The sequence below is a fragment of the Balaenoptera ricei genome, chromosome 20 (assembly GCF_028023285.1).
Source record: "Balaenoptera ricei isolate mBalRic1 chromosome 20, mBalRic1.hap2, whole genome shotgun sequence".
NCBI classification, from domain to species: domain Eukaryota; kingdom Metazoa; phylum Chordata; class Mammalia; order Artiodactyla; family Balaenopteridae; genus Balaenoptera; species Balaenoptera ricei.
Window position 1 is genome coordinate 8,834,311 of NC_082658.1, and position 17,803 is coordinate 8,852,113.

The window sequence follows — 17,803 nt, forward strand, 5'->3', positions numbered from 1 at the left end:
AGGCGTGCCCGGTGCTTCCTGACTTGACTTGGTGGCGGGTGGAGTCGGGTCACGGCTGAGCCCGGTGATGGCCGCGGTGTGGGCGGTAGAGCCGGGTGGAAGACAGAGCTCCGCTGGGCCCCCCTCGCTCCGTGCAGAGCGTCTCCGGGGCCCTGCTGATAGGCTGCTCCGTCAGCTGGCTTGGGTGGGGCAGGGTTGCGGGGCCCTGTGGGCACCACAGAAGGCAGCTGCTGCTTCTCGGCGGGAGAGCGCTTGAAGCTCCTTTGGAACCTCGGTGAGCCTGCCTCCCTGTCAGGGCCTCAGAGCTGTGTCCCCAGCCTCACGTCAGCGATGGCACTCACAACGCCTGTCCTTCCCCTGCAGACGGGCGGCCCCTCTACGTGCTCCGGCTGGGCCAGATGGACACCAAAGGCTTGGTGAGAGCCCTCGGCGAGGAGGCCCTGCTGAGATACGTGAGTGCTCCCGGCGGAGGACACCAGGCTCCGCTGTGGCTTCGCTTTCTTCCTCTGCCCGCGGGGGCGGGAGAGGACAGCTGTCCTGTTGCAACAGCATGTTTTACTTTCATAATTAGAAAGGAAGATCTATTAAAATATTTCAAAAACTTCAAAAGAGGGCACAAAAATTATAAAAGTGTTTTTCACGGTGGGGCAGCATGAACAAAAAACTCAGTAGAGCCACTTGAGAGGATACGGGGGAGCTGGTTCTGAGTCGCCTTCTCCTTTCTCTCCCATGCTGACTCGGGCCCCGCCCTCCCACCCTCGCGCTCTCTTTAAGATGCCTCTCAGATCGGACCCCTTAACAGTACCCTCTCCTCTGGCACGTCCACGTCCAGGCTCTTAGCGTCTTTCATCAGGGCTACAAATGTCTCCTTCCCTGTCTCCCTGACCCCTTCCAGGGCCGCTTCCACCGCGTGGGCAGCTATGAAGAGAAGAATATTGTCCTTAAATTAGAAACAAACGAGCAAAAACTTTAAAAGGCATATCTATAATCCATTATCCCAAAATATCCACTGTTGGCATTCTGTTGCCTGTTCTGTTAGCGCCCGCCACTGTGCGTGTGCTTACGTGGGCGTACGCATGCATCCACACGTACACACGCGTGTGCACACAGATACGGGTGGACTACATCTGTCCGGGAAGGGCTTGTTACTCCAGATTGAAGGGTTCCCTTCAGCTGGACTTCAAGTCAGTTCTCACACTGCCCTTTCTCTTGGCTGGTACGTGTGGCATCACAGTGTCCCCACTTGACGGACACTTACGTCCGACACTTCCGGACGTGCCTGCTCTGGAGATAGGTCAGCAGTTTGTGCCCTCCCTGCCCACCTGGAGGCTCCTGTCATCTCACTGGGGAGCTGTTCCCTTTGCCACACAGGACAGCGCTCATTCTCTTTGAAAGAGATGTTCTTCGTCCGTGCTGTGTTTTGTGTGTATGAGTGTGTCAAGATTTAAATACATGACTGGGTTTACACACCTGCCTAAAACACGCCGTGTTATTGTCAGTCGCATAGTTTTGATGCAGTCGTGGTAGCTTCTTAGACTCATCATGGAATCTTTATGACCCTTTTGTACGTAGGTTCTCTCCATAAATGAAGAAGGGCTAAGACGGTGTGAAGAAAATACAAAAGTCTTCGGCCGGCCTATCAGGTACCTGTGTGGTGCTGTTTGTCCTGCTAGCTTGTTGAGAATATGAGTTAAGTATTTCTAGTTGATTTTTAGAACCAAAATCTGGTTTGATTTTTTAGGACCAAGTTGAAATAGTTTACTGTTTACCATAATGCCCTAGGAGGCAGATTAGAGAGAAATATGTAGAGCATGTAATATAGTCAGTTGTGAGGGACCATTGCTGGAGTTTGGTGTTTCTGCCCCCAGGCATTGCCATCCCCTCGGTCTGAGTGGATTGGCGTGTCTGAGGTCTGCATGGTCCTTGGGAGCCCAGAGTCACAGGTGGTTGGTTTTTGCTCCTTTTTTTTTTGGTGGTGGGGAGATGGGACAGAAAAAAATTAGTCTGTGCTATTAAACCAAACTTCTAGCTATGGTAAACTCTTTTGAAAATGTGCAGTGGTTCAGAGGTTGGCATAGAGAAGGGTATAGATGGTTAACTAGCACATAAGTTCCAGGAGGGCAGGGACTTTGAGGGCTTTTGCTCACTGCTGTATTCTCAGCTCCTGCCACAGTGCTTGACTCAGTAATGTTTGTCAAAGACTAGGTCATCGCCGTTCAGTCACACCACGTATTTAAATGCCACACACACACCCCGCTGGGTCAGTAGAGGGGGCTCAGCAGGTCAAGGGCAGCACATGGCCTCCTTCGCTGGATTGCTGAGTGCGTCAGACTGAAGCTTTGAGTCACGGTCCCTTACTTAGCTCTTGGTGGCTTTGAAGTTTCAGGGGTTAGTCCTACTACACCCATCCCATGTCTTGATACAAGCAGATATAAATAGCGTTCATTACACTGTGATTTTTAAAACCTGGTGTATCTTTGGAAATGGATACAAATGACCGTATATAACATCGAAAAGAAAAGCAAGTCGCTCTGGGCCGCGGTTTGCCGAGTGTGCCGTGTACTGAACGGAGCTCATCTCACCTGCAGTTCGTGGACCTGCCTGGTGGACCTGGAAGGGCTGAACATGCGCCACCTGTGGAGGCCGGGCGTGAAGGCCCTGTTGCGCACCATCGAGGTGGTGGAGGCCAATTACCCCGAGACGCTGGGCCGCCTCCTGATCCTGCGTGCCCCCAGGGTGTTTCCTGTCCTCTGGACTCTGGTGCGTTTCCCTGCCCTTCTGCGTAACTGGTAGCCGCTTGGAAGGTGCACACACGTGCGTTCATGTACGTGTACGCGTCTGTGACTCGAAGTCATAAAGCAAAATAAGCACGGAGACATCAACGTTTCTCAGATTATTTAAGGAAAGAAAGAACTCCCGAGGGTCCTAATGTCACGCACTTGGACTTTACAGAAAAAGCGTATCAAACTTGAATCCGCCCCCCTGTAATATCACCGTGTAATTTTAATCTTTGAAATACAGACAGCAAAGGAAATATGACTGCATGGCTTTTTCTAATTATTTATAGGTTAGTCCATTCATTGATGACAACACCAGAAGGAAATTCCTTATTTATGCAGGAAATGACTACCAGGGTCCTGGAGGCCTGCTGGATTACATCGATAAGGAGATTATTCCAGATTTCCTGAGTGGAGAGTGCATGGTATGTATCTAGGAAAGCATCTGCACGTTTGGCTGCTTACGAGGGTAGCAGAGGTGGATGTTGGTTTGCACAGAGGATTTTCAGAACTTTTAGTTTGGATTATTTGATTGTCTTTCAGTTTTGTTTTGGCTGACATCTCTCTGATACTGGGTGAAACTAAACAGAACCATTTAGGTAATTTTTGATAACACACATTCTTCATTGTTAAATACTAATGAGAATTTGTTTTAGAATCGGTGTAATTGCAGCTTGCTTTTATTCACTCAGCTTTGTGTGAATCAGATTCTTTAATCGTTTTAGAGGAGCTGTGCATTTTTTTAAAACATTAAAAAATCAAATTGATTCTCAAAAAGATTTCCCCCTTGACAATAAATCAGGATAACATTTTAAAAGGGATAGTTTAGGGAACTAGTTCTCTTGTATGTGATGTGGGGTTTTAAATACATTGAGTTGCTAGGTTATCAGGCAGGTGGCTCCACTTCTTTACCCTGTACTGGGGCGAGGGAGTCAGAGAAGTTTAGTTCCTTGAGGACCGTACAGCCTCGGGGGCACAACGGCCTGACGGGGTGGGGGGTGAAGGAAACAGAAGCATGGGCCACGCACGCATCTTGCCGACGTGACAGGTGACGGGCGCCAGCAGAGAATAATGGTTCTTCTCAGAGAAGGGACTTCCATCATCCTTCATAGTAAATAAGGTTAGCCGTTGAGATGTTGAGATGTGGCCTCCCTGGCTGACTCATGTATTTAGCTAATGATTGGGCGCTCGGGGGAACCTCTCTGGATTGTTCGAGGAATTTAACCGGCACTTGAATCAGCTCTCAGGCCTTCAGTCCTGCTCCAAGGAATCACAGTGCAGCACAAAGGAGCAAGTGAGTTAGAGGACCTTCACTCACCCAGCGCCCGTGAGATTAAAGCGCGAGGTCAGATCTGTGGAAACCCAGAGACGTCGATTATATCAGAGCACGACCCGGTGAGGTCGCTCCCTCCAGCTACGACGAAAGCACCTGGGCTGGAGCAGAAGCAGACCCGACTCCCCCATGAGGTGTTCAGGATGCGAAGAGTCCCGTAATTAGCAGAGATCTCTCCACTCTCTGCTCTTCCGTGCCGCCGTCGGGCTGGCATTGAAGAGACAGTGCTCACGTCTGCCTGCCGCCGTCTAACGGGACCTCGGTGCTGTGGCGTGTTTGCATCCCGCTGCGCTGCACGCTGTCGGCGGCTGTGTTTCTTTCCTGTGTGGTCGCCTCCCAGGGCTGATAATGTAGGCAGTGCTTGGATTTTATGAGCTCGAGTGTTACGTCATTATATCCAGGTCAGTTAGGAAATTTATGAAATGTGCAAATTCTAATTAGCCTGTTTCAAGCAGATTCAGAAGTTGCTGCTCTTTATTAATTTTTGGCTGGCGTCATGGACTGATCATTTGATCTGGCTTAGACACGAAGCTTCCTTTATAGATTATATATCTTGACTGTAATTGTATATAGTAAGAATAGTGCCTGTAGCTGCGGAGAATAAAACTCTTTTCTTAACAGAATGTTTTCTTCTGCAGCTCAATATACGTACTTAACTATTCTTATATAAACCAGCTTCAGTAGTTGGATCCAGGCCCTCATACGCACTAGTGTGAATTCTGTGGCAAATCAGCTTCAACTTGTTCTCATTTATTTAAAGCTAGACACATGTATTTAAGTGGTTTTCCACAATTATTTTGCTAAGTAGTGCAGAGTGTTTTGCGACATGGCAGGTGTTGTCCATTTCCTAAGCGGCTCCGAGGAGTCGCGTGTGTCAGGACGTGGCGCTGCCAGCGTTTGGTTCTCAAAGGAGCGGCCTGCGTTGGCTCAGCTCGCACGACTGTGTTTCCATTTCCAGTGTGAAGTGCCGGAGGGGGGCCTGGTGCCCAAGTCCCTGTACAGGACCGCGGAGGAGCTGGAGAACGAAGACCTCAAGCTCTGGACCGAAACCATCTACCAGTCTGCGAGCGTTTTCAAAGGGGCCCCGCACGAGGTAGGTGCCAGGACGAAGCCACGGGGGCCGGGCCCCCCCTTCCCACCGAGGTTCTTCTGTGGGTCTCCCCAGTGGAGTGTCGTTCAGGAGAATCAGATGCTTCTCTCTGGTCTTGGTCTTTAGGTTTGTGTTGACACTTGATCTGCAGTTTAGGTAGATGTCGACACAGGAGAGCAGGCCTCTCTCAGAGGGGAAAGTGGCTGCCCTTGGTCAGGGCGCCCGGAAGGAGAGTGGGCAGCTCGCCGTCCAGCTCACCCGAGAGCCTGGACACACAGGGGCGCGTAGCAGGTCTCCCCGTGGGAAGATGTGTCACTCTTCAGTTTAATGTATTCAGTGATCAGGACCAGTCGCATCTTCTGTTTTTTCTTGACTGGATTTGGTTATTTGTTACTTTTAAGGAATTTGCCCATTTTTATAAATGTGATGGAGTGAGGAGAAACTAGCACATGTGTTTTCTCTCCTTGCTGTCACGTGGTGGTGCAGAAGCAAGAGTGTGCCTGTGTTTTCACACGCGTGTGTGCTGTGGCGTCATGAGGGACTCAGCACTGACTGGCCCTTCCTGGACTTCGGGCTGAGGTTTGTGGCTCAGGATCGCGGGAGGGGTGGCACCTGGCACGGAGAGGCCGCTCAGCAGGCTGCTGGCTGGGCGGACAGTGGTGGCCGGGAGCTGACGCCGTACTGCTTCCCCCACCCTCCTGGCCGGAGTGTGTCCCACACGGCCCCCCGTGCCTTGTGGGGCAAGTGGACATGGGGCTGTGGTTTGAACGAGCAAAAGAGACAGGTTTGGTGTGCCTTATTCACAGCCTCTGTAGGGGGAAGTCGACTGTGTCTTGAGGATTATTCGTATTAGTTTTTTATTTGGAGGCCGGCAGGCACGAGGAGGCCAAGTTCTTTCCTTAGGTCGTGGTTGCTCTCATCCAGGGTAGAGAACTCAGTGGTGTGATGTGTTCTTGTGAGTCACAGGGTATCTGTGCAAGTGTTTCTACATCAAAACTGAAAACTTCAGTTCTGCTTTGGGGGTTCAGTAAAGCACAAATCGAGGACGGCGGTCTCCTAAAATGAGGACTGAATTCCTCGTCCCCGCTGTGAATGCAGGAGCGAGAGTGCCGGTCCGCAGAGGGGTTGACGTCCAAGGGAGCTCGGCCCTCAGAGCCACTTTGGTGTCGTTGGTGCCACCGCTGTGCTTAGACACAGCTCTTGTGCTTATGGAATCCGCTCTTTAGGGAAATTCTGTGTGGGTCTGTCGGCGGTGAGAAGTGGCCGTGGTGGAACCAAAAGGGCTGCTCGACGAGAAGCAAAGCGCTAACACGCCTCTCGGAAGGCTCAGCGGGCAGGCTTCCAGGGCAGGGTGGGGCGCGGGGCCTGGCTTCTGCTGGAATTTTTTAGTGAATACATAACTTTTTACAGCTGGTTTTAATTCTCACATCCCTCCCACAGTAATCTTTTGAAACTATAACTTTGATCATTCCCTGTGGGGAAGCTGTATGGGCACCGCATGAAATTCAGCTTTTAGGCTGGCACTCGACACCCGGGGCCTTTCCCCACTCCCGGGCCACGTGGCGCCCTCTTCCCACCCAGCCCAGTGGCCACGGGCAGAGGCCCCTCAGCCTGCGCTCGCGTCCACCCGCCCTCCCCGCTTGGATGCTTCCTTCCCGTCCCTCCTGGGCTCTTCTGCGACCTTCCCTGTGCCCTTCAGCCCCGAGCAACCCACGGAACCACTTCTGTGGTGTCTAGCGTTATTTCTGTTTTGTACTCCGACACTTTTTACAGCCAGGACTGGGTGTCTTAAAGCCCTCAGGGAATTGAGGGGAAGCTTGGACCATAGGTGTAGCTGACAGAGCACAGAGCTTGGCCCTGACGCGTAGCAGGAGCAGTTGGGTGAAAGAATGAAAAGAGCGAGCAGAGGCCTGGAAGGTGGAGTGCGGAGTCTGAGTGAGGAGGCCCGGCCGTGCGTACCCCCCTAGCTAGGGGAAAGCCGCTGGGGGGACCTGCTGCCACGGCGTCAGCTCAGAGGCCCGTGGTCATTTTGGTGGGTTGATGCAACCTCTTTTTCCAGATTCTCATTCAGATTGTGGATGCCTCTTCGGTGATCACTTGGGATTTTGATGTGTGCAAAGGGGACATCGTCTTTAACATCTATCACTCCAAGAGGTCGCCGCAGCCACCCAAAAAGGACTCCCTGGGGGCGCACAGCATCACTTCCCCAGGAGGGAACAACGTGCAGCTGATAGACAGAATCTGGCAGCTGGGCCGTGACTACAGCATGGTGGAGTCACCTCTGATCTGCAAAGAAGGGGAAAGTGTGCAGGTAAGGTCTCCTGGGAGTCCCCACAGCTTGGCTCTTCTGTCTGGAGAAGGAAGTGTCGCTTCGGCCCCGTCCTGCGTCTGTAGACAGGCAGTTCAGTGTGTCCTCTGAGTTACGGTCAGAGTCACTCAAGAAACTGAGTGAATCCCAGAAGAACCTAGAGCTCAGCAGAATCCATTACTTGTATCTGAAGTCATGAATTATTTCTGGAAGTATTTTCACAAAAGCGACATGGAAGAAAGGAAAAGGCATTCGGTGCACGTACAAAGCTGGGATTGAGAAGGCTTCTGCTAAAACGGCCTTTGACCTGGCGGCGTTCTTCTCTTCAAGGAAAATCACCCCGAATAGAAGTGAGAGAAACAAGTAATTAGGGAACTATTAAGTCTCATTACTAAGCATCCTAATTTATTTTAAATGCTCCGTCAGCTCATTTAAAATTTTGGCTAGTTATTCTGAGTGCCTGAGCTCAGAATGGTAGCTCTCGGGTGCTTCTGGCCTTCATAATAGATGCATAATTTTGCTGTCTTTACGGTTTTCAGGGATAAGCCTGTCAGTGTTTTGGTGGTCTTAGAAACAGAGTAAAAGAGAGTATTTTATTCAGTTTTTAAAATAATGAACATTTTAATCTGTATCACAGTCTTTAGTTCCAGAATTAAGGGAGAAAGTAGTTTTCACAGACTGGCATTCTACTTTAGATTGCCATCCTTTTAACCCAGAATACACCGGTAAGGTCATTGGAAGCACATCAGAGAGAGCATTGCCTGGTCCAAGTGGCCTTTTTTGACCCCAGGCCCTCAAGGGTGAGCAGAGGACCCCCGGGCGCTCCCACCCTGCGGGCGCCTGCTTCCTCCTCCCGAGGCGGAGTCCTGGGGGCGGACAGCCTCTGAGGGTCCCTCCCGTGGCTTCCCCAGCGCCTGGCGGAGGCCTCGCTGCAGGGCCGACACCCGGGAGGCAGCGTGGGATGGACCCCGATTGTGAATCAGGGCAGCCGGTCCTCCCCCCGTCCAGATGGTCAGTAATCGGTGTTGGATCCGAGTGGACCCTGTCTCCTGGCGTTTGTCAGACCCGTTGTGGGAGGGCACGGGAAGCAGGTCCTCAGCTGGCACCGCCTGACTCGTTGCAGGGCTCCCACGTGACACGGTGGCCGGGCTTCTACATCCTGCAGTGGAAGTTCCACAGCATGCCGGCCTGTGCCGCCACCAGCCTGCCCCGCATGGACGACGTGCTGGCCTCCCTGCAGGTCTCTTCCCACAAGTGCAAAGTGATGTACTACACCGAAGTGATCGGGTCCGAGGACTTCCGGTGCGTGAGGCCGGGGTCCAGGCCAGGGCGGCCTCCGGGCCACCCGTCGCTGGCAGTTCACGGCGTTATCAGTGTGGGAGGGCGGTGGGGGGCTGTGTTCCCCTGGGCCCCGCGCGGCCGTCCCGGCTCTGGGGGGCGCTGCGGGGAGCGGGGTGGGATCGGCCAGGAAGGCGGTGGGCGGCCGCGGTGGGGTCCTCACGCCTCCCCCGCCCCGTGCTTCTTGCAGAGGCTCCATGACCAGCCTGGAGTCCAGCCACAGCGGGTTCTCCCAGCTCAGCGCCGCCACCACCTCGTCCAGCCAGTCCCACTCCAGCTCCATGATCTCCAGGTAGTGCCCAGTGCGCAGAGGGGACGGCCCGCCGCCTCGGACCGCCGCCCGCCCGCCCAGCAGCCACGTTGTGCGGACTCCTCTGGCCCTCTAGGTAGCACGTAGCTCTCCAGGTGGTAAACGTAGGCACTGATCGCGAAACGATCTCGACTGGTAGTTTTAACTCTAACTCAATAGCCATAGATTTTGTATACAGTGTGCACAAAATCCAACCAGAGCACAAGGGCTCTCTCTTCAAAGAAGTAGTTTATATACCAATTAAGAGGTTGACTTTGTCTCAAATGTTGATGCAAAAAATGTTTCCAAGCACCTCCACACCATCCCTTAGTGGATGAACTCCCCACCGCCCGTCAGAGGTGACCCACCTTCCTCCGCGGAGCAGAAGCTGCCAACCCGTCCCCCGCCCTGCATCCGGCCCTCGCCTCCTCCCCGCCGGTCGCCGACGCGGTCCGGGGATTCAGTGGCTGCCCGCTAGGCTCCTCTCTTCTGAGCAGACACCGCTTCATCAGAAGGGCTCAGAGGGGCCTGTGGGCACCCCGGCCCGGCTCCGGGGCCAGACGGACCCACTGTTGTAAAGTGGGTCTGGGGGGTCAGGGGCTCTCGCGGACTCCCCACAATGCCAGGAAGAACACCGCCATCATTAAACATTATTTTCTCTTTCCTCCTTTCAAACCTTTTGGTACTTTGAGAGCAGGCTTCCTCTGTCCATGAACTTGGGCCGACGGCGTCCTCTCCCTTTTCCTCCCGGTGTGTTGCTCTTCCTACCTGCACGCGTTAGTTCCGAACTCATTCTAGATTGGCCTCCCCTGGGCCCCTCACAGCTTGGTAGCGTCAGAGCCCAAATGGTTCTTCTAGTCACTAGGAGGGTATTGCAGAGACAGTGAGTCCCATCTGCCGTTTTGAAACTGTCCTGTGTTCACTGTGTGGCCATGTCGGGACGGCGTGTGGCCTGGGGGAGCCCTGCTTCTTTGTGACAGGGAACTGTGGGCGTGTGTGTGCCTGTAAGCATGTGTCTTGGAGTGGGTGTGTGTCAGTGAGGGAAGGGGCGAGCAGAAACTTAGTTCAAGTAATGAAGGGTTCGATTTCATAGAAGCAGGTCAGATTGTGAGGTTGGTCTGCTTTTTACTTTTTCTTTTTGATTCCAATTACCAAGCCTGGTCTACCTTTTATTGGCCCTCGTTTTCTCAGCTTGTTATGGGAAAAGCAGGTTCTTTGCGAATCTGTCCAGGTGTTGCCTTGGGTCAGTCTCCGTGGTGAATGAAGACGTGTGCCGTGGTGGGCACGTGGCGGAGGCTGTGCTTTTAAGGGTCTGGGCCAAAAGCCAGGCGGCCATCGTCAGCGTGTGACGGGCACGGAAACCCTGAGTTGCGTTGTTGTAAACCTGCCCTGGAGGTGTTAGGTGGGTGCCGCGTGGCGGGAGAGCTGTGTGGACGAGTGTGTGCCCGCGGGGAGGTGTCGGGAGGGCTCGGGAGGAGCGGAGCAGCCCTCCCAGGCAGCGATACTCGGTTGCTGCCTGCACGCCGAGGCCGTTCCTGGGCTTCTCCCGGGGCTGCTGGCCCGTCCGGAGCACGGCTGCGCGTTTCCTTCACAAGAGACGCTCACCATTGGCACCTAAAGGCTTGTTTCCAGAAAGCACAGTAGGGTTAGTTAGTGCATCCTTGCTGCTTCCTGTTTCCAAATTCTCAGGACCTGAAGACGGTCCCGTCTCTCTCTTTCTCTCTCTCTTTCTCTGTGTCTCAGATGGCGATTTTGCTGACAGCTGCCAAGAAAACACTTCACTCGACAGTCCACATGAGCCCAGGGGCGCTTGTAGAACTATCTGCATTGTGGCCACCCCTCCCCCAGTCTGAAGAGCGGCTCTTTTTGAGTTGACTCAGAAGTGGCACTGTTTTATCCCCAAAGAGTTGAATGCATCCTTAAGCGTTCACAGCACATCACTGCACAAAATACTTACAGGGTTACTCCTGAGTACCCATCGCCCTATCCTCCGTGGAAGGGGGCTGTGAGGCAGGTAGACTTCGATCACGCAGTTTATCGTGACTCTACTTCAGTGCCCTGCACTCTTTTTAAAATGCTGCTGTCATTTCACCTGTTTTCAGCACTAACGATCCTTTTGGTTTCCCCTCTATTACTGGTGTCTTAATTCACTTTCTTTCCTAATTTCATTATTTACGTATCAAATTCTGTAAATGTTTTGTAAACATATTACCTCACTCTTGGTAATACAATACTGATAGTCTTTAAAAGATTTTTTTATTGTTATCAATAATAAATGTGAACTGTTTAAAAAAAAGAACGTCTTTTTCTTACTGTGAATCGGCAGTCTCCCTTGAAGAGTGTGATGTCCTTAGGAGACTCTAGAGATTGAAGGAAGGGGGGATGCTGGAGCCACAGGACTGGTGTTCCAGAAGCTCGGGAACAGTGGCTAGCTTGTGAGGGGCCGTTGTACATTGTCCTGCACACAGATCGCAGCTGTGGGCTGCCGATTCCTCAGGCGTGCGGAGCCCGGTACTTACAGCTCCCTCGCTCCCGGAAGAGAACAGGCTGTAGTTTTCCTTAAACTCCATGCGGTCAAGCAGGACTCAGCCACGATGCGATGTTTCTTTAGTAACAAAATGGGTCCTTCCATCCGGTGGCTGGGGTGGACCTTCAGAAACGTGGGCCGCCTTTGTCCCCGGCTCCTGCAGTTGGGCCTGCAGGGGCGGCGCAGATGCAGGAGCAAGGCCTCCCCCCTCAGGAGCCTTGAGGGCCCATCCTTGGTGGCAGCGGCCATGGGAGCGGCCCGGCCGCGGGGCGGGAGCGGGTGATGCCTGCACGTGCCCCCATGCCCGCGGTCCGGCCTGGGTTGTGAGCCAGTGGAGACAGGAGGCGGGCTTCAGTCCTCCCTCAGCAGCACCTGCAGGACATGCAGCTGATGACTCCGCCAGCCTGTCCCCGAGGGAAGGGAAAGGCTTTTTCCACGAATTCCTTCGAGCTCTGCCATCTCCTGGGCCCACTTTACCAAGCCTTTGGTTTAGCGTCAGGTTCTCACAGTGGTGGCCAGAGCAATGTGAAAAGCAGGTGAGGCTGTGAGCACCTGTCCCCCGCTCTGCCCGTCTCTGACTGTCTCAGGGTCACAGTGAAACGGGGCATCCTGACAGCAGGCGTCAGGTTTTTGTACGGGGCCACTAAGCCGTAACATGTTTTGATCCGTAAGTGTGTCGTTCCCTTTAACGCCAGGTCTCATCAGACGTCGACAGAGCCTAACCACAGGCTGCATTGCAGTCCTGAGTCGTGGCAGGGGTGTTCTCGCTAAAGTGTTGGTGTGAAGCAAACCAATGAATCAGTTTTGTTTGAAAAGTTAGGGCTTTGGAAAGCAGGGGATTCTGGGAAGATTGTAGTGTCGTCCCCACATGAAAACAGAAAGACTGGATGTGGAACCTGAAACCTACGTACAACTGACTTGTACCCTAGAAAAGGGTTAAATGGCAAAGCTTAGGATATATATTCTCCACAGTTAAAAAAGAAAAAAGAAGAAACTATGGACATAATTTACAACAAAGCTAGGGGATAAGGTATCCTCATCAGCCCCAAATAGAGGCACAAACCAGCTATAGTCACAAGACTCATGTTAAACAATGGAGTGTCTGGGACTTCCCTGGCAGTCCAGTGGTTAGGACTCCACGCTTCCACTGCAGGGGGCACGGGTTCTACCCCTGGTTGGGGAACTAAGATCCCCCAAGCCATGAGGCGCAGCCAAAATAAATGAGGGGAGAGTGGGGACGGCATATGCAAGAAATTAACATGGTTATTCTGAGCGTCTTGGTATGTAATATATGTGTGTGTGTGGGTACACACACACATGTACACATACACAGACACACATAGGTCACATACTAAGAATAACCATGTTTATGTATATATGTGTGGATACATATATAACATGTTTGTGTGTGTGTGTGTGTGTGTGTCTGTGTGTGTATACAGGTATAGCTTGCTTTTCCAGAGTTCGTCTTACACCATTTTGCTTTTATGAAAGACCTACATTAATACCCATTTTCGGTAACAACTCCGAAGAGGATTTTTGCTTTCATGAAGAAAGGCAGAGAATGAAAATAGCATTCAGCGTTAGTTCTGCAGCAGCCCTTACAGAGGCAGCACATCCCGAGCGGCGAGAGTGGCACAGCCAAGCTCCTTTCCGGGAACCACACTTAGCATCTCAACATCCAGCCGCCGCAGCTTTGAACTGTGTCTGTGAACATCTCTGCTTTATCTCGATTTATTCTGTGCATCTGTTATCAAGATGTGTCCTAAGGTAATTGCTTCTTCCCTTAATGCCATTTCGACTTATGAAGGGTTTCGTAGGACCACTCTACTTTCAGATAGTGGGGGAAACATATACACCTAAAACAATGACCAACCCATAAACATTGAGAATCCCTTGCACCCAGATTGTGGTCTTTAAATACCATTCCTCACTGAAGAAACAAGCCATTCTTGGAGAAATGGTTAATTCTAGGTCTGGGACAGGATATGTATAAGAGGAGCCTGGGACATCTTGTCACATCAAAGAGAAAAGAAGTGATCAAAGACTACTAGGGTCATATCACAAGGACTCAGGAGCTGACTTGAGGCTTTCGCTAGTCAAGAATGGAACACTTTGGATTGCAATCAATTTCCACCCCAATGAATGTGTTAAAATCCATGAATTCATAATTCTGTTACTAAGTTATTTTCATATAAAATTGGTCACCTTCGGAGGATGATAGGGAACCAAATTTGAAAGCTGGTAAGTAAAGAGAAGCAAGGTTTATCCTGCCTTTCCTAAATTGACAGTAGGTGGAGAGAAGTACCCATGAGAGTATTCCAGCTAATAAATGTCAAAGGAATGATAGAATAACACCGTTTTGCAGCCCCAGTGAGTGAACAGCTACAGGTATCACGCATCGTCAGCTGCTAAGATCACAGAAAGGGAGACAACTGGATAGGCTGTGCCTCTGGAGACCTACAGTCCTGTCAGTTCTCCAGCCTGAGCTGATCCAGGCTCTGGATCCGGCTGCCGATTTGCAGGAAGCACAGAAGATAGGCAACAGTTGAACCGCACTGTGGAAAACAAAGGTCAAAAGGCTTGGGTTCTTCAACAGATAAATTGTGAGGGAAAGAAAGGAACTGGTGAGGGGGGGGGGGTCCTATAAATTAAAGAGACCTACTAGATTTTTAATAATGGGCAAGACCAAACTATTAACTAGAGATGCACGTAGCCAGTGTGGTGGTTCCTTCTGGGGTGCAGCCTAGGGAATGGGAGGCGTGGGGCAGTCTTATTCACTGAGTCGCAGATTCGACATGTGTGCTCTCCCATGTCTGTGTTTTATCTTACAATAGAAAGGTTTGTTGTTTTTTGTTTTAGTTAGGGCTTTAGGTGGGTTAGTTTGCCTTCAAGGAAAGTAATGCAGGTTCTTTAATTGGGAGTTTCCTTCTTTTACCCAAATCACCAGGTGGGGACTGCCGGCACGTATGGCCCAGGCACTGTGGCCGGGGACGTACCCTGCAGGAGCTAGTGTTTGATCCTGCTTTTGTTGTGTCTGTGCCCAGGACAGCAAAGCAGAGTCACCCAGCTGGTAACAAGTGACAGCAAGGCTCCTGCAGTTCTCCAGGAGAAAATCTGAGGCCAGTCCCTTTAAAGCTCTGCCCCTTGCCATGTGCTGCCCATGACCCGTCCTTTCTCTTCCTTCAAAGAGAAGCAACTAGACTATTTCCCACTCTGACCTTGCCTTTGGGTTTAAGAGCTCGGTCACTCACCAGGACCCAGTTTGACGGCGACAGAGAGCCAGCTACGAGCCCTGGGATATTCAAATCACTGAGCCTCTGTGCACCAGCCCCAAACCACTCTGTGTCAAAGTGAGACACAAGCACAGAGGGTTTCTGGGCTATTTCTGGGAACCAAAGAGGGGCAAGTGCCTGGCTGCAGAAAGGAGGACCCTCTCAGCTCCACCTGTAGAGCCTTCCAGATTTCCATGGAATTGTCTGGCTGCCAAGTCCTTCTCCTTCCCTTTTGCAAGGCTGGTCTGCACTCTAGATCTGAGTCCCTGGGGCTACAGCCAGAGAGTGAAACCCAACCTCAGCCCCCAGGTGGAGCCCCTTTCCAGCCGGCTGCAGGTGGTCACGGCTCCATCCAGGGAACTGCCTCCGCGGGCGCCACCTCGTGGCCACATGGGAGATGCGCATCCCGGTCACCGAGCTGGGGCGATGAGCTTGTCTTTGCTCCTTTCAGCTCCGCCCCTGGAGTCCAAGCCATGGGAGCAAAGTCTCCATCCTGCATGTCTACCGAAATCTTACCTCGGGAGGGGTGTGATGGTTAATTTTGTGTGGCAATTTGGTTGGGCCATGGGCCAGATATTTGGTCAAACTAAGGTTCTGAGTGTGTCTGTGAGGGTGTTTTTTTTTCTTTTTTTTTTTTTAATTTATTTATTTTTGGCTGTACTGGGTCTTCGTTGCGCATGGGCTCTCTCTAGTTACGGCGAGCGGGGGCTACTCTTTGTTGTGCGCGGGCTTCTCATTGTGGTGGCTTCTCTTGTTGTGGAGCATGGGCTCTACGTGTGCAGGCTTCAGTGGTGTGGCTTGTGGGCTCAGTAGTTGTGGCACGTGGGCTCAGTAGTTGTGGCTTGCAGGCTCTAGAGCACAGGCTCAGTAGTTGTGGCGCATGGGCTTAGTTGCTCCGCGGCATGTGGGATCTTCCCAGACCAGGGCTCGAACCCGTGTTGCCTGCATCGGCAGGTGGATTCTCAACCACTGTGCCACCAGGGAAGTCCCTGTGCGGGTGTTTTTCAATGAGAGTAACATTTACTAAGTAGACTGAGTAAAGCAGATTGCCCTCCCTAACGTGGGTGGGCCTCATGCAGTCAGTTGAAGGCCTGAATAGAACAAAAATGTTGACCCTCCCCCAAGTAAGAGAGGCTTCCTCCTGCCCAATGGCCATGATATGGGATACTGGCTTTTCTCTCCTTTGGACTGGAGCACCGGCTCTTCCTGGGTCTCAGGCCTGCCGGCCTCCAGACGGGAGTTATGCCATCAGCTCTCCTGGGTCTCCAGCTTGCCCACTGCAGGTCTTGGGACTTGTCATCCTCCATCGTCACGTGAGCCAATTCCTTATAATACGCCTCTTTCTGTATATATGCATCCTATTGGGTCTGTTTCTCTGTGGAACCTTGACCGATTACAGGAAGTCTGCTCCGAAGTCCTGGCATTGCAAAGCCTTTGACATTTACCAAAAACTGGTTAATCTGGAATCATCTCTCCTTGTTGTGTGTGTGTGTGTGTGTGTGTGTGTGTGTGTGTGTGTGTTTTGGTTTGGGTTTTTTCCATCAATAGGCTTATCCTTCTTTATTTTATGTAGAATAAAATTCCAGGCTGGGGACTTCCCTAGTGGTCCAGTGGTTAATAATCCCCCTTCCAATGCAGGGGATGTGGGTTTGATCCCTGGTTGGGAAACTAAGATCCCACATGCTGCAGGGCAGCTAAGCTGGCGCGCCACAACTAGAGAGAAGCCCACGCGCCACAACGAAGAGCCCACACGCCGCAGTGAAGATTCTGCGTGCTGCAACTAAGACCCAATGTAGCCAAAATAAATAAAATAAATTAAAAAAAAAAGAAAGCAGCCATTAAATTTTCTAAAAAAAAAAAAAAAAGAAAAAAAGAAAAAAAAATTCCAGTCTTTCAGAGCTGGGCAGAGAGCTTAGCCTGATGTGGTTCCAGCTCTTACAGCTTGAGAAGGTGCAGCCCAGAGGGGTGAGGGGGGTGTTCCCCGAGCAGGTGGCCGTGAGTCCAGCAGGGTAGCCTCCTCTGCCCCGATTCTCATCCGCCCACCGTGAAGGCTGAGCCGGGAGAGCTCCCGCGTCCCTTCCATCTCGCTGTCGTTGCCGCTGATCATAAAGTGGGAAGAAGCAGGTTATCTCCTCGGGTCGTTGTCAAGACGCAACAAGCAAGCGATACCGGAGCACGTCACACACTTGGAGGCGCTCTGCGAACGCGGGGAGTGCGGTACAGCCGGGGCGCACCAAGGACTTGGGGGCACAGCCAGGCCCCGGTCCGTGGAGACACCAGGGCCCGCGCGTCCCCGCCGTGCCTGCGCGGGAGGGTCCTCTGGGAGAAGGACGAGCTCGGCATCAACGGAAGGCAAGCCACCACAGGGGAGATCAGAAAGGGCAAGCAGTAAGACAGCGTCGTGGCGCCCTTTCTTCCCTCTTCAGGGGAGGAAATGAGACAACCACAGGGGATGATTAAATGCCCCTCTGCTCAGGCGCCCGTGAGAACCGGAGGACAGACGGCTTGCTGCTGGAGCCAGGGGCTGGGGGGGGGGGGGGGGGGGTAGGTGGCTGCCCGGGAGAGCTGCTCCCAGGCCTTCCGGCACCTTCTCTCTGCCCGCACGCTGGCCTCCTGCGGGCCTCACTCATCGCGCTGCGTGTGGGGCGCTCAGCACAAGGCGTCGGGGCGGGGCGGGCGGAGACGAGGCCCCCACGCTCAAGGGGCGGGGGTTCACCCCGCCCATGGCTCTGGCCCTGCCGGGGCTTAAGGACAGTGCCTGCCACGGGGCAGACATCCCGAAATATCTGTGCAGTGGGAGTGGCGTTCTCATCGTTCCGGCCTCGCAGTCAGGGCGTTGTTCTGACCCCACGGGCCGGGCACGTTC

The 17,803-nt window shown here is 52.5% G+C and overlaps 1 protein-coding gene across 3 annotated transcripts in view; it reads left to right on the top strand.

The window, feature by feature from the left end:
• SEC14L1 (SEC14 like lipid binding 1) overlaps positions 1 to 11,389 on the top strand; it is a 52,754-nt gene extending 41,365 nt beyond the window's left edge. For 2 of the 3 annotated variants that reach the window (XM_059907107.1, XM_059907106.1), the window contains 9 exons: positions 364 to 452; positions 1,573 to 1,643; positions 2,589 to 2,760; positions 3,068 to 3,202; positions 5,069 to 5,203; positions 7,260 to 7,511; positions 8,632 to 8,810; positions 9,037 to 9,138; positions 10,879 to 11,389. In XM_059907107.1, coding sequence (XP_059763090.1) covers positions 364 to 452; positions 1,573 to 1,643; positions 2,589 to 2,760; positions 3,068 to 3,202; positions 5,069 to 5,203; positions 7,260 to 7,511; positions 8,632 to 8,810; positions 9,037 to 9,138; positions 10,879 to 10,894 — 1,151 coding nt within the window. In that variant the 3' untranslated portion in view covers positions 10,895 to 11,389. Of the gene's footprint in view, positions 1 to 363; positions 453 to 1,572; positions 1,644 to 2,588; positions 2,761 to 3,067; positions 3,203 to 5,068; positions 5,204 to 7,259; positions 7,512 to 8,631; positions 8,811 to 9,036; positions 9,799 to 10,878 lie in introns of those variants that run through there. The other variant, XM_059907108.1, reaches the window with a different exon arrangement.
• Positions 11,390 to 17,803: the final 6,414 nt, after the last annotated feature.